We start from the raw sequence: 15,841 nt of genomic DNA on the forward strand, positions 1-15,841 counted from the left end.
AGTGGAGGATAAGTCTACTTGTTGTACCTAGTAAGTCCTGGTTTTATTTGCGGATAGGTGTTTCCTTTTGCCTTGTGTGCATTGGAAGGGTTGTTCGGGTATTGAGCCTTCCTTGTGTGGGAGTAAAGGTGTGTTCCTTGTCCTTGTGTGGTAGGACTACATGTTCCTTAGCTACATTGCAGGACTACTCAAGCAGATCTGCAAGAGATGCTATAGATGATTTGTAGGGGAGGCTACAGATGTCTTGTGGGAGAGGTTGTGGGCTGAAGGAGCGGTTACAGTCGATGAGGTACGGTATAGGAGGGAGATGGATTGTTTCCACTATGGTGTTATGGTACGGTGATGCTCATGGTGTTGTTCATGACTGGGATAGCCATGATGGTGGTATATCTATGATGATAATCATGGTACTTGAGATGCTCCAGGTGTTGCTATGTTGATAGTTGTGTTACTATAATGGTTATAGTAAGTACTTAGCATAAGTGCTAATGGGTAGATGGACTAAGGGTCTAAGTGTGAGATGTTGGAGATGACATCAATGGTTAAAGATCGAGGATTGAGTAATTCATTGTGTTTGAATTGTCTATGTTAGAAGGTTAGGAATTCTATTGTTATTACTTCCATGTATGGGGTGTTTGATTATGGATGATATAATCAAAAGGTATGTATCTTGTTGTGTGTTTGATTATGATTGATATAATCAAAAGGTATGTATCTTATTGTGTGTTTGATTATGGTTGATATAATCAGTATGTATGTATCTTGTTGTTATGATTATTTTATCGGTAATTTACCTCATACATGTTTGTGTTTGTGTGTTTGTGAATGAAATTATCGGTGATGATCGTATAATGTGTTATACGTGAGTAGATGATATTACAAATGTTCTAGAGGCATGATAGATGCGTGAGATGATGGGTTGAAAGATTTGAGTTTCTTTAAAAAATTCTTTTGGTATAGACTTTTGAAACAAAGTAATTGTAATTGTTTTATTTCCTTAGTCATTTTAATTACTTTTGAAATAATGTAATTGGACAAGGATTTTGAAACTATTATGTTTAGAATAAATTATGCATGTTGAAAGGTTAAGGTTTTTTAAAAATATGTTTCAGTGTTATAATAAAGTTTCGAAATTTACTGATTTTTGTAAAACCATGACATCCCAAAAATCGGAATGTTACACTTTGGATCTTAGTATGGCATGTTCGAACCTCTTTGTACTATGTTTAAGATATATTATATGCATGTGTTCTTTAGTGCAAAATAGGATGTGAAATTTTGGTATCTTGATAGGGTTTATCCGAGTACAGATGTAACAGTCCAAGTATATACATTGCACATACAATGTAGATTTAAAACTCTCAAAGCATGCCACGTTTTGGTAACGAGATCAATCACTATTCTTATATGAATTAGTGGCATGAGATGCCAGCCGAGTTAGTTCTTTTGATGGTGGACGAAGACCATGCTTCCAGATTGATGAAGTTAATGAAGGCTTTGTTGCATAGTTATATATATATATATATATATATATATATATATATATATATATATAAAAGGAGTTAACTTTATTGTCTTGCATGGATTTAAGGGGTACATATTATTTTAATACTACTTTACAAGAAAAATTCACTATTGGCAAGTTAGTAGTTAAAAAACTAGATAGGTTTAAAGTAATCCTAAGTTGTTTTCCAAAGAATACGAAATTGTTTTTCAAATACTTGACTCTTATAAAAACTCTGAAAGGTTAGTAAAATGTAATGCAATACTTAAAAATAGATTCATTATCGATTATCCACATATTATTGTTCAATTGATTATTGTTTGAGTTTCAAATTAATTAAAGTATATGCTTAATTAATTTGAATAAGATCCTACATTTAATCAAAGTAAACTCTCAGTTAAAAGCAAAACATTTCTAGACTATTCTGAATAAATTCAACTAAAGTACATTCTCAATTAAATCTTACTGTGTTTAATCATGTTCATTCTCTTATCTCCTAACCATGCTAAAAGTTAATTAATCAAAGTACATTCTTGACTAATTATTATTGAAGTTTTTACCAAAGTACATTTTCAATCGGTAACAAAAACCCATTCAATCATATGAACAAAATACATTCTCAATCAAAATTAAAAACTCTTAGACTCATATGATCAATATACATGTAGATTAAAACATCCTATGATGTTAAAACCAACATTTTTTACGTGATTGAGAGATAAAAGACATAAAATAATACAAATCAATAATCAAAAGAAACAAAAACATTAATTCAACTTAACCTCAAATCCATAATAAAATTACAGTGAAATAGCCTATAAACTTATCGTTCCATAAATGGAGTGAAATACATGGTAAAAATAAAGGTGGGAGGAGTGGTAGAGTTGTTGAATGCATATAGTATTGAGTTCCTTTTCTCCTTTCCCTTGGTCTCTTTATATTGAACCAAATCCTTTTTTTTTTTTTAAAAAAAAAGGTACTTTCATATTATACTATGCAAAAAATTATTTTATTATTTTAATTACATAATCCAAAAAGGACAAAATGAGAAGTTTACTTATATGGGGGCAAGTGCCTTGACTTTAATATCTTTAGATTAGGTTCCTATCGGATTTGAACACAGGAAATCCTTATTACACATACTAGTATACAGTCCGAAGGAGAAACTCTTTCACCTCTATAACACATCCATAGGTTTAAAAACTGACTACTTTCAGGCAAGAATATAATCTGGCAAAAACTGTCAAGCACATGAAATCAAATTATAAGAGTAAAAACCCTATCTCGATACAAGAGTGCCTCTGAATGTAGTGTCAACTGAGAAATACGTTCACCTTAATTGAAGAGTCTGTTAAGATTATATCTCTTCCGTTATCAGCCTTTGGATGATCAAGGGAATTTATTCTTATTCTAACGTGTAGTGGTAGCATGAAAATAAGATCTCTCACATCACCTTTGGATTGCAATAAAACAGCATTCCACGAATCTCTCTCTATTTTCCCAGATCTCTTGGAGGTCAGAATATCAAGTATCCTTGCTGCATGCTCCTCCCGGTTTCCCTCATTTGAGTTTGGGATTCTTTTAAGTTTGCAATGCAGTACAGCGTAAATTATAACCTGTATGAAAGAAAAGTAAAAAATAAATAAATCAATAAACATTTATAGTTTACAAGCATATTTATAATTAGGTAGAATAGTCCATTTGGTCTTTGAGAATGTATGGAGGTTTCTTAATGCTAGAAATAAAATAAAGTTCGTGAAAGAAATTTTCATCTCTTACATTCATCCTTTATTTGAGGAAAGTATCTTAATGTTATCATGAAAATGCAATTTAGTCCCTGCATGCTATCATAAAATACAATTTAATCCATATATGTAAGGACTAAATTGTGTTTTAATCATAATATGTAGAGACCCCTATTCGAAATGAAGGACCAATGTGCAAGATGGAAATTACTTTTAGGAAATTCTGTTAGGCTTCTTTAGTCAAGAAGCCAATCAAATCTCTCCTTCTCTCAAGAAGACACAAAACAGAACTGAATGTATTATTGATGTATGAGTGAATCAGAATACAAAGAATCACCCCAAGGAAGCCTTCCTCCCTCCACTGGACAATGTTCCAGTCTAACAATTCATAAATCGAAAACTCACCCCCCCCCCCCTACAAGTATAACCCCTATTTATAGTATTCCCTCTATACAAAACTATTCTAACTGTCAAATAACTCTTTCCTCCTAACCACCCCTCTCATTCCCTCTTCCTTCTATATCCTAAACCCATTATGTCCTATCAACTTCTTATTTACTTACTAACTTAGAAAAAAAGAAAAACAGTTTACTTTCAAGGACCATCTTAAAAACTTATTTAATTTCAAGACTGAAAAGATCATTCGGCCTTATAATTATTCTGGTTCCTAAGTATGTGCACATGGGATAACTACAGAAAAGATACATACATGAACCTGAAAATTGATACAGGTTCAAACAAGAGAATTAATCAAGCTCTTGCAACAATTGATGTAGTCTTGACAATGTCAATAGAAAGTTAAGAAAATGTGCTATTCTCATTCCCATTTTGCTATGCTGCCTATAAAATAATAATCAATGGTGCCTATACCATGATAATCAAATGACAGCTACCAAACAAGACCAGATGAGATAAGCATACCTCGCTTGTTCCAGGGCTAGTACAGACCACACAGCTAATCTGGACTTTTTCATCATCTTCCACTACTGAATTTTTGTCTAGATTATCATCTTGAACATTTATTTCAGATTCAGCTTTTGGAGCGGCAAGATAATCTAATTCATCATACCACTGTTGTGCAACACCAGCCTGCACCAAGAAGACATTGAGTAACTAAGAATATAATCAGACTGCTTCACTTAGAAAGTTCCAATTTGCAAAAGCACCTTGTATAAGGATCCTGGAACCTCGTCCATTCCAGAAATTTCAGTAGCTGCCCCTCTTGCTTGACACCATATACAAGATTCTTGTAAAGGTTCAACAAGCTCAAAATCCACAGGAATATCAACATTTAAATTTATGTCAATCCTGCCTGTGACACATTCCAGAAAAGTTGTAGACAAACACAAAACGAAAGAATATAAAAGATATAAGAACAACTCATCTAGTTACTAATCCCTTATTATTAGAAGTCCCACATCAATTAAAGATAAGGTCAATTTATCTTATATAGATGGGTGTAAACCTTACTTTAGATGCCAGTTTTGTAAACTTGAGTTAAGTTTAAAGTCGACTTTTTAACATAATATCAAAGTCATGGTTAAAGCTTATTCTAGAGAAGTTTGTTATTTGTTAGATATATTGTTCCACTCACTACCGGACCGCTATCAAATCACGCTATCAAACCACTTATTCATATCTAGTCCCACGCTCGAGATATATATGTCTTGGCGTGAGGAGAGTGTGTTGGAAGCTTCACATTGACTAAAAATAAGACCAATCTACAATATATAAATGAGTGCAAACCTCATCTTACAAACTGGTTTTATAAGATTGAGTTAGATTAAAGTCCACTTCTTAATATATTAAGGTAGAGTTAGATTAAAGTCCAACTCCAGAGAGGTACTATGTATCGTTGGGATAAAAATATCCTAATGTCTCTATAGTAATTAGGAAAAATAGCCCTAGAATCAACACACTCATTTCAGCTGGTCTATATTTCCTTTTTCAAGAGTGTGATTGTTACAAATGGAGGAGTTGAGAACATAATTAGCATGGCTGTAAATAATAAAGTATTTATTTGCTCTCTCTCTCTCTCATTATTCAAGTTGGTATCGGAGCTCCCAATCTTGGGTGCTTGTTTCCACTGCCACCACTGCACACCACTGGCTGCTGCTGTCCTCCTTGAAGATAATGGTGAAAGTCTGTGCTTTTTCCTCAATGGCTGAGAAAACATTTACTTCTGTGCGTCCTAGTGATCTTCTGAACGTGGCAGATCCCTACCTGTTTGATGGCCAAAATTATTTATAATGGAGCTAATACATTTGGAAGATTCTAAGAGGATGATCAAGATTCGACCACATTGATGTTGGAGGACTGAGGACCAGGGTCAAATGACCCTGATTTGAGATTTGGGATAATGAAAATTCATTGATCATAACTTGAATGTGGCCCTGATTTGAGATTTGGGATAATGAAAATTCATTGATCATAACTTGAATGTGGCGTTCCATAGTCCCCCAGATAAGTCAAAATTTTGTTTTGTTATGCCAAAGAAATATGGGATGACCTAAAAATAACTGCTCTTTGAAAAATGATTTTGCTGCCTTTTATTACATTGAAAGCAAGGTGCTTAATACCAGACAAGGTTCTCTCATTATCAAAATATCATGAATTATTGAATGGGTTGTGGATCGAACCATAGTGCCATAATTTGAATATGTGCAAATCAAATGATGCCTCAAATGCTTAAAGCATTGAAAGAGTAAGAATTTGATAGACAAGGGAGTAGGTAGAGGGTTTGGAAAGTATACTACAGAGAAATTTCAGAACAAAAGAAGTTAGTTGTTATGGGTATAGACCAAATTTAATTAGATTATGTTTAAAGCTTGTTGTAGAATGACATTTGATCCCAGAAGAGTTGATGTGGATCACAAGAAAAATAAAGTCATTCAAAGATGGCCTACTCCTAAGAATGTTAGGAGCTTCTTCAACAATAAAATCATGTTTGTCCAAAATAAAGTCAGCCCTCTAGATTTGAAGGCAAATCCTTCTCAAGAGAGAGGAGATGATGACTAGGAATATGGCCAAAGGAAGGTCCAACCAAGTGAGAGAAGGCTATAGAGAAGGGAGATGGAGCAATCAAAGCTCGCTCAACAAGCTTGTAGCCCAGCGAGCTCATGCTCAGCTGACACCAGAGGGCGCTTAGCACCATCATTCCAGAGAGAACCACAGGCCCACTGAGCTGCTTCTCACCCAGTGAGCTGCCTCTCGCCTGCATCAGAGCGTTCCAGCAACACGTTTTGCTCATTTTTCTCACATGTTAAATATGGAACATGTGGCTTGTTATCCCTGCATCATACCTGATGATCAGGAGGATAGTTTAGGACTAATTGAGAGGCTGAATGGATCTATAAATTCAGCACTCTCCCCCTTGTATTGATACTTTTGAATGTTAGTAGAGTTATGCTTTTGAGATCACTCCAGTCTTCCTCTTTTCGAAAAGTCATTGACTAGAGACTCTCCCAAATCCTCCTCTAGCCCCTTTCCCTAGTTAAGGTGTAGCCTTCTTAGGCAAACCGCTTCCGTATACCACAGCCATCATTTGACCAAACCTTTGCCTCAATTCATTATTCCGCTACATCCTTCATTCATCTGCACGTGTTCATGACCATTAGGAGGGTTTCCCTACGTCATCACACATGTTAGGGGTTCAGTCTATGCCTCTCTTTTATATCAACACCTTAATTTTAGGGATTTCTTAAAAACAAATCTAAATATATTATTCAATCAATCTATATTTATTGTACTGTAAATATACAATATTTACACCCATATTTCAACAGATTGAGTGTGAGAAGTAATCACACAATTCCTGTATCATCTCAAATGCACAATTTTAACAAGGATCCTAATTAAACTCGAAGACCCAAATTAAACAACGAAACAAATCACCTAAGATACTCTAAACCAAGATAATATCAGATATTTCTAAAAATTTGAAATTTTAAATTCATAAATACACTGCTTTAAAATGTAAAATAACCTGGTAGCAAATCAAGATATTCCACATGATCAATTGGTGTACCCAAAAGTCCATTTCCACTGTCAAACCAGGATAATGAAAGAAGTCAACTTTTCTATTAGAATTGAGTACAGAATAGGATCATGCATATCTCCTAATGGGAAAAAAAGAATGTCATTAGTCATTACAAGGAATATTACAGCCATATACCTAGCCCATGTGGCATCTTAACACATCTAGGACTAGATATTTGCAGTACAAAGTTCCCAAGACGGGACAAGTGTGACATTACATCAAGAAAGGATGGGCGAGTTAAGTATATACTACACGTATCTCAATGCCAAAGCTTACTCAAGGGAAGAGAGAATTTCCAAAATGATTAAAAGGTACTTTGACCATATGCCTACCTAATGAAGGATCTTAACAGATTCACTGGAAACAATCTTACATTCTAACATGGACAGAAACAGAAAAAATGAGTTTCTGAATAAAAGAAATCTATACAAGTTCTCTGAGAAAATAACTTACACAGCATAAAATGTTTCCAGGGGGAAATTCAGCCAATAAGGAAATCCAAGTATCCCTAGATTAGATAATCGTAAGTTTGAACAGACTCCAGATTCTCCACAAACCTTCAAAATCCTCTGTCCAACTAGTGAGACAAAATTAGGAGTGAATAATCTCAACAAATGCATCCGCAGAGAAAGATAGCCTTAACTAAAATGGAGAAAACTACCTGGATCACAAACAAAAATGTGATTTTGCAAGGTTGCAAGCGAAGATAAAAGATCAGAATGTGGTAGTGCCCCAAGTAAAGAGCCGCTCTTAGTTTCATGTTGAAACCAGTCAAAGGGAACCCGATCTATGATAGATAAACGTTTCATGATTGAATGCCCACAAATCTCAAGAATTCTAGGATAACCTAAATAAATATAACAAAAAATCCATCAGTTCTAGCTAGATATAAGATTGTTTAAACAAGTGACCACATAAGGATTATAGAATCAAACCTTCAAAAACTTCATTCATCTTTCCTGAACTAATATCCAAGACCCACAAAGTTCGAAACCTAAAAGTATCAATGATAGTATCAAGGTAAGGAAGGAATATTACTTGGACCATAGCCCTTACTATCATTCTTAACCAAGAAAATTTAGTCAAAAGAAAAGGAAAATTGAAAAAATAAAATAAAATCATGATGTTCAACACAATACAAGATTTGAAATTTAATGAACAATGAGGCACAAGGGATACTGATGAATTATAGCAAAAAATATTACTACTTACCCTCCTAAACATAAGGTGTTCTGCCACCCCACAAACTTTAAAAGTCTACACTAGAGCCTGACTCTTCTTTGGAGAAATAAGAAAACTCAACTTCTTAGACGGAAAGGCTTGAACATTTTACATGTAAATATTCTCTCAATTGTTTTTCACCACTTCAAGACAGAGAATGATGAAATAAATAGAAGTCTAAGTTCCAATTTCTATCTTAAATTTGACTGAATTTAAAGTCAGAAACACTAACCGAAGCAACCATGTCATGTATAAAAATGAAAGAAATACAGTTTATCTTTCATTAGTTCTATGTCGTGCTTGACAAATTTAACAACAAAACTATCTATGAAATTGAGTTATCATGATATCAAGTCAGTAACACTTTGCATCTCAACTAACAATTCTGATTTTAGTGACCAAGTGTTGGCAACCAAAGCCCTTTGGTTCCATCATTAAGCAAATTGTTGCCCTGTTAATATTGGAAAAAGTTTGTTTGGTAAGGAGATTAAATATACTTTTAATAACTTCTAATAACAAGAAATCCATATTGTGTTTTCAATATAATGAATGTTTTCCGTTAAAAAGTAATTTGTTAGGTTTGTTGGGAACAAGAAATCGGATTTTCAGATTCAGTAAAGAAATAAGCACTCAAATCTTACTGCACAACGTAAGATAATACTTTAATTAGAGAAAACATAATACAGAAACCATCCAACAGCTTCCAAGGAAGAAATTCCCTTCAACAAAGGTTAAGACCTGGTTCTTAATAAACTACTCAACACCAGAACTAGAACACCCCCCTCCTTAAAAGACAAAAACTACCTAACTACTAATTAAAACTTCCCCTAACTGCGGTTTAAACTCCTCCTAACTACCCCTAACCACTTCATACTAACTTCTACGTTTTATTCCTGCCCAACTATCTAAAAGTTGTCTACAAATTGTCTAATACTGTTGGAGTGCAAGCAAAGTCCCACATTGAGTGAAAGAAGGACTGGTTAAGGGTTTATATACACATAGATATCTCCAATGGTAAGAGGCCTTTTGGAGTGGTACCAAAAGCAAACCCGTGAGGGCTTGGCCCAAAGCGGACAATGTCTTACCATGTGTGGAGTTCTATGTGTGTGTCGTACCTCCCCCCAACAGTGGTATCAGAGCCCATGGTTCGGGTCTGGTGACCGGGCTCAGACGAGTACATCCCCCCATGATCAGCGAGGCCAGTGACGACGCCAATGGCGCCGGAGGAATCATGAGAGGTGGGGAGAGCTAGAAAAAAGCTCATTGTGACCATGGATCGTGAAAGAGGGCAAATGAGAAATGCTCCGTGTTGACCATGGTGTACTCGAATGAAAAAGACAAGACTTCCGCAACGAGGGAGGAAGGTGACCATAGTCCTTTGTTTGAGGGAGGATGTTGGAGTGCAAACAAAGTCCCACATTGAGTGAAAGAAGGACTGGTTAAGGGTTTATATACACATAGATATCTCCAATGGTAAGAGGCCTTTTGGAGTGGTACCAAAAGCAAACCCGTGAGGGCTTGGCCCAAAGCGGACAATGTCTTACCATGTGTGGAGTTCTATGTGTGTGTCGTACCTCCCCCCAACAAATACATTACATATCCTATCATTACTTGCTGCTGCAAAACAACCTTGTCCTCAAGGTTGCAATCTAAAAACCGGTCCTTAATTGTTGCGACAACTTCCCATGCGACTACTTCGGCAGATGGATTAATCCTTGAATCTACAAATATCAAACTTTGGCAAGATAATCTTTTGGAAACAAATGCTTAATAAACAGTCTGACTCGGCTTCCAAAATCAACAAGTTTATTACTGGAGTTTGCTAGCAATCGATTTCCATAACAGACAAGTAACCAAGACAAAAGGGTGATCGTCCAACTTTCTTGTCCTTCTTGCATAGGGCCCACTTTGTCAAGAAATACTCCCCCAATTGGTTTTCTAATGTTGGGTTTACTAGAGACACCAATATCTTGAATTCTTGGATGACTTTTTCCCCCTCCCTGTCCTTGTTAGTGCTGCCATCCTCTCACGTAAAATTTCCACACTCCCAATCTATGTTACTGCTGCCAAACTCTCAAATAACATGTTTCCCTTGTTCCCTTCAACTATCCTTAGTTGAGGTGTTGCAAGATCTTCCCACTGCATTTTTTCCCATGTTATTGATGGTTAGGTGTACTTTTGGTGTTCCTATGATGTTCTGGACTTCAAAAACATTTTTTGTCCCAAAACCAACTACCTTTGAACCATCTACACTCAAAACAACCTCATCTTTTTCTTTACTCCAAGAAGTAATGGTTACAATGTTCCCACCACATTTGGCCTTCTTTCCTCTATCTTCACCCTTATTCACTGTTTTGACATATTCACCAAGACCTACCACACTATCCCCACTAAAACCAACAACTTTTGTAACTTCATTCTTAGAAGTAAGAGTCACAACATTCCCATCACAGTCTCGGTATCCACCTTCCTCTTCACTGATATACTTTTCTCTTTTCTTCTCCCAATTGATGGAATTGTCTCCTCCATTTGAGGGTGTTGAAATATATTATATTGTATAATTGGACTTTTAGTTTTGGGCTTTTAGGTGCTGGTCCATTGTCCCTTATATAGGACATTTTTGTGTAATAGAAACTTTAACACACACAGTAATAATATTTTTACGATTAGATTTTCTCTCCCAAACTTTCACATGGTATCCAGAGCAGGTTAGGGTTTGCCGTCCGCCATTGCTCACTGCCCGCCACCGCATCCGTCGTCGTTCACCATCGCTTCCGCCGCCGCCGTCGTCGCCGTCGCAGCCTTTTCTCCGGCGAAGTTAAGGGTTCGGTGCGCCTCAACAAGCACGACCCACCCCTGGTGGTCGCCACCTCATCCTTCTCTCGACGTGCCGTCACGCGTCGTTTCTTTCTGACCTCTCTCGGGCGCGTGGGCTTCACGCGCCGCCTCTCCCATGTCGTATCTTCACCACGCCACTGCCGGTCGTTACACCTCCATCCCCTGAGTGTATTGTGGTCTCTGATTTGCTATTCCGTTGAGGGTTGCTCCGTTTAGGGTTTCTTCCCACAATCATTTTTCCCCTCTTTTCTTGTTTGGTTTTATAATGGTTGGTCTTGGAACACCGTCTCTCTCTGCTACTCCAACCATTACTTCTACAAAACTCAATTGGAAAAACTATCTATCTCGGTCTTCTTCCGTGGAGTTATGGTTTCTTCATCAAGGATACCATGATCATCTTGAACAAGATGTTTCCACCGTTCCTGAAGAAGAGAAATCTCAATGGCAGAAGCTTGATCTTCAACTATGTGTTGTCGTATGGCAATTTGTTGAACAAGAAGTCTTAGAAATTTTGAGACCTTACAAAACGTGNTCCTCNTTTTGGAGAAAAGCTCAGGATATCTTTGCTAACGATGTGCAACGTCTCTTTGATGCAACTCAAAGAGTGACTTCCCTCAAACAAAACAATCATGATATGGTTACTTACATAGGAACAGCCCGTGCTGATGTAGAAGAATTGAAGAATTTCTGTGGCTGATTCTTTAGAAGGCCTAAACAAGAAGCTTGATAAGTTTTACATGGTCTTAATTTTAAGAGGTCTACATTCAGATTTCGATCATGTTCGTGATCAAATGTTAGCTGGTGATCAAGTCCCATCAATGGACAGCTTAGTTACTCGACTTCTTCGGGTACCTTCATTTGTTAAAGACGAAAGTTCAATTGGTGGTATTAAAACATCAGCTATGGTAGCACCACAAGGAAGACGAGGAGGCAGAGGCAACCGAGGAGGACGTGGTGGTCGTGGTATGCATCCTCAGTGCACATATTGTAAAAGGATAGGCCATACTCGAGAGAAATGTTATGCCTTACATGGATATCCAGACAAAGCCGCTCATGTTTCGAAATCTGATGATCTCGAACCCAAAATTTCAAATGAATACCAAGACTTTTTGAAGTATAAGTCTGGAAAATCTTCCAATCCTGACCAATCCTCTTCCATGTCCAATGTGTCAACTGCCTGTATATCTCAATTTGTGGAAGGTCACAATCCATGGATCCTTGACTCAGGTGCCTCAGACCATATCTCTGGTACTATTTCTTCATTTTCTTCCATGTCCTCTCAGAAAATCCCTCATTACATTACTGTTGCCAATGGATCCAAAGTTGCATCTCAGGGAATTGGCAGAGTTTCCTTATCTCCTTCACTAAATTTAAATTTTTTTTTATTCCTCATTGTCCTTACAATTTAATCTCCTTGAGCCAATTGAATCGTTCCTTAAATTGTTATGTAACCTTTACTGCTAATTCCTTTGTTATACAGGAACATGGTACGGGTCGCCTGATTGGAGAAGGACATGAGTCTCGAGGACTTTATTTTTTGAAACATAGCTCTTCAGTTTCCTGTTTTACCACTTCATCCCCAAAACTATTGCATGATCGGTTGGGCCATCCAAGTTTATCCAAGTTGAAGATGATGGTTCCAAGTCTCAAGAACATTCAAGTCTTAGATTGTGAGTCGTGTCAATTAGGAAAACATGTTAGATCTTCTCATCCTAAAAAGTCTGAGACACTATGTAATTCTCCTTTCTCAACTATTCACTCTGATATTTGGGGACCAAGTCGTGTTACTTCTTTTGGTTTTAATTATTTTGTAATCTTCATTGATGAATTCTCTTGATCTACTTGGGTTTATTTAATGAAAGAGAGATCTGAAATTTTGTCCATATTTGTGTCCTTTAATAATGAAATTAAGAACCAATTTGGGAAGACAATTAAAATCCTTCGTAGTGATAATGCTAACGAATATTTTTCTTCCGCGTTTTCTTCATTCTTATCTTCCCAAGGAATTTTATATCAGTCAACATGTCCTCACACTCCACAACAAAATGGTATTGCAGAGAGGAAGAATAGACATCTCATTGAAATTGCACGCTCCTTGATGTTGAATACTAATATTCCTGTGCATCACTGGGGCGATGCGGTCCTCACTGCCTGTTTTCTAATCAATAGGATGCCTTCTTCCTCTCTTGAAAATAAAATTCCTCATTCTGTCATTTTTCCAAATGACACTCTATATCATATCTCCCCACGTGTGTTTGGGTGTACATGTTTTGTCCATAATGTTTCTCCAAGTCTTGATAAGCTATCTGCAAAGGCTATTAAGTGTGTCTTCTTGGGATATTCTCGTCTTCAGAAAGGGTGTAAATGTTATTCTCCCTCCACCAAGAGATATTATATGTCTGCTAATGTCACATTCTTTGAGGATACACCATTTTTCTCGTCCTCTGTGGAGGATCGCTCATTTGTTCAACAAACGTTTCCTCTAGCATCGTGTGATTCCTTGGTTATTCCTGCTTCTATACCTCAAACTCAAAATGTGAATGACATTGTTCCTCCACCTCTTCTCACATATCAGCGTCAGAGACAATCTCAAGCTCAGAACAATGAAGATCCTCTAGACTCATTTCCTCCTCCATCAGCTCACCAGACCATGGATCCTTCATCTTCCTCGTCTTCTACTGCCTCAGATGATAATTTGCCCATTGCCTTTCGGAAAGATATTCGTTCTACTTGAAGCCTATTGGCTGCCGATGGGTTTATGCTATTAAGGTTGGTCCTACTGGTGAAATTGATCGTCTAAAAGCTCGTCTAGTAGCTAAGGGATATACTCAAGTTTATGGCATTGATTATTGTTGGGGGGAGGATCGGCACACACATAGAACTCCACACATGGTAAGACATTGTCCGCTTTGGGCCAAGCCCTCACGGGTTTGCTTTTGGTACCACTCCAAAAGGCCTCTTACCATTGGAGATATCTATGTGTATATAAACCCTTGACCAGTCCTTCTTTCACTCAATGTGGGACTTTGTTTGCTCTCCAACAATTATTGTGATACCTTTTCTCCTGTGGCTAAAACCAGTACAGTTCGTATTTTACTTGCTATGGCTGCCATTCGTCATTGGCCACTTTACCAGTTGGACATTAAAAATGCCTTTCTTCATGGTGATCTGGAAAAGGAGATATACATGGAGCAACCTCCTGGGTTTGTTGCTCAGGGGGAGTCTGGGTAAGTTTGTAAATTACGTTGTTCCCTCTATGGCTTGAAACAATCACCTCATGCTTGGTTTGGTAAATTTAGTCGGGTTGTGCAAAATTTTGGATTGAAACGATGTGAGGCGGATCACTCAGTGTTTTATGGTCATTTTTCTCCTGACAAATGTGTTTATCTCATGGTGTATGTTGATGATATTGTTATTACAGAGAATGACAACACTAAAATTACACAATTAAAGAATCATTTGTTCAACCACTTTCAGACTAAAGATCTGGGTCGTCTAAAATACTTTCTTGGTATTGAAGTGGCACAGTCAAAAGAAGGTGTCATCATTTCACAAAGGAAATATGCTCTTGATATTTTAGAGGAAACAGGCTTGACAAATTGCAAGCCCATTGATAGTCCTATGGACTCAAATCAAAAGCTAATGCGAGATCAAGGTGAACCTTTTCCAGATCCAGAGAGATATAGAAGGCTGGTTGGAAAACTCATATATCTTACAATGACAAGACCTGATCTTTCTTATCCAGTGGGAGTTGTGAGTCAATTTATGCAGAACCCACATGTTGACCATTGGAATGCAGCGATTCGAATTCTCAGATGCATAAAAGGAAATCCAAGACAGGGATTGTTGTATGAGGACAAGGGAAGCACTCAGATTGAAGGATATTGTGATGCAGATTGAGCTGGTTCTCCAATTGATCGAAGATCTACTACAAGATATTGTGTTCTACTTGGAGGGAACCTTATATCTTGGAAAAGTAAGAAACAAAGTGTTATTGTTAGATCTAGTGCTGAAGCTGAATACCGATCTATGGCTTTGACTACATGCGAACTTTTGTGGATCAAGCAACTTCTCCAAGAGTTGAAATTTTGTGGAAATGAGTCGTTGAAACTGTACTGTGACAACCAAGCAGCCCTTCATATTGCCTCCAATCCAGTTTTCATGAGAGAACAAAACATATAGAAATTGATTGTCATTTTATTAGAGAGAAGTTGTTGACTAAGGAACTTGTTACTGAGTTTGCAAATTCTAATGAACAACTCGGAGACATTATGACCAAATCTCTAAGGGGGCCTAGGATTCAATTTATATGTTCCAAGCTTGGTGCTGTTGAAGTATAATGTTTATTTTATTATTAATATTTATGTTAGGAGTTTTGTTAAGGGCTTCCCGCCCTTTCATTTTCCAGAACTACTGTGTTCTATAAAACAGTAGTAAGTTGTATCAGTTCCTTAATCAAAATAGAAGTCTTTTCATTTTCTCTCAACTTCAAGT

The 15,841-nt window shown here is 36.9% G+C and overlaps 1 protein-coding gene across 2 annotated transcripts in view; it reads right to left on the minus strand.

Moving 5' to 3' along the window:
* Positions 1-2,735: 2,735 nt before the first annotated feature.
* Positions 2,736-15,841, minus strand: part of LOC106774247 — a 41,088-nt gene continuing 27,982 nt past the window's right edge. For both annotated transcript variants that reach the window (XM_014661178.2, XM_022786441.1), the window contains 7 exons: positions 8,224-8,282; positions 7,950-8,135; positions 7,742-7,865; positions 7,235-7,293; positions 4,416-4,561; positions 4,171-4,338; positions 2,736-3,120 (listed from right to left, as the gene is read on the minus strand). In XM_014661178.2, coding sequence (XP_014516664.1) covers positions 2,818-3,120; positions 4,171-4,338; positions 4,416-4,561; positions 7,235-7,293; positions 7,742-7,865; positions 7,950-8,135; positions 8,224-8,282 — 1,045 coding nt within the window. In that variant the 3' untranslated portion in view covers positions 2,736-2,817. The remainder of the gene's footprint in view (positions 3,121-4,170; positions 4,339-4,415; positions 4,562-7,234; positions 7,294-7,741; positions 7,866-7,949; positions 8,136-8,223; positions 8,283-15,841) is intronic.

The sequence above is a fragment of the Vigna radiata genome, chromosome 9 (genome assembly GCF_000741045.1).
Source record: "Vigna radiata var. radiata cultivar VC1973A chromosome 9, Vradiata_ver6, whole genome shotgun sequence".
Lineage (NCBI taxonomy): Eukaryota > Viridiplantae > Streptophyta > Magnoliopsida > Fabales > Fabaceae > Vigna > Vigna radiata.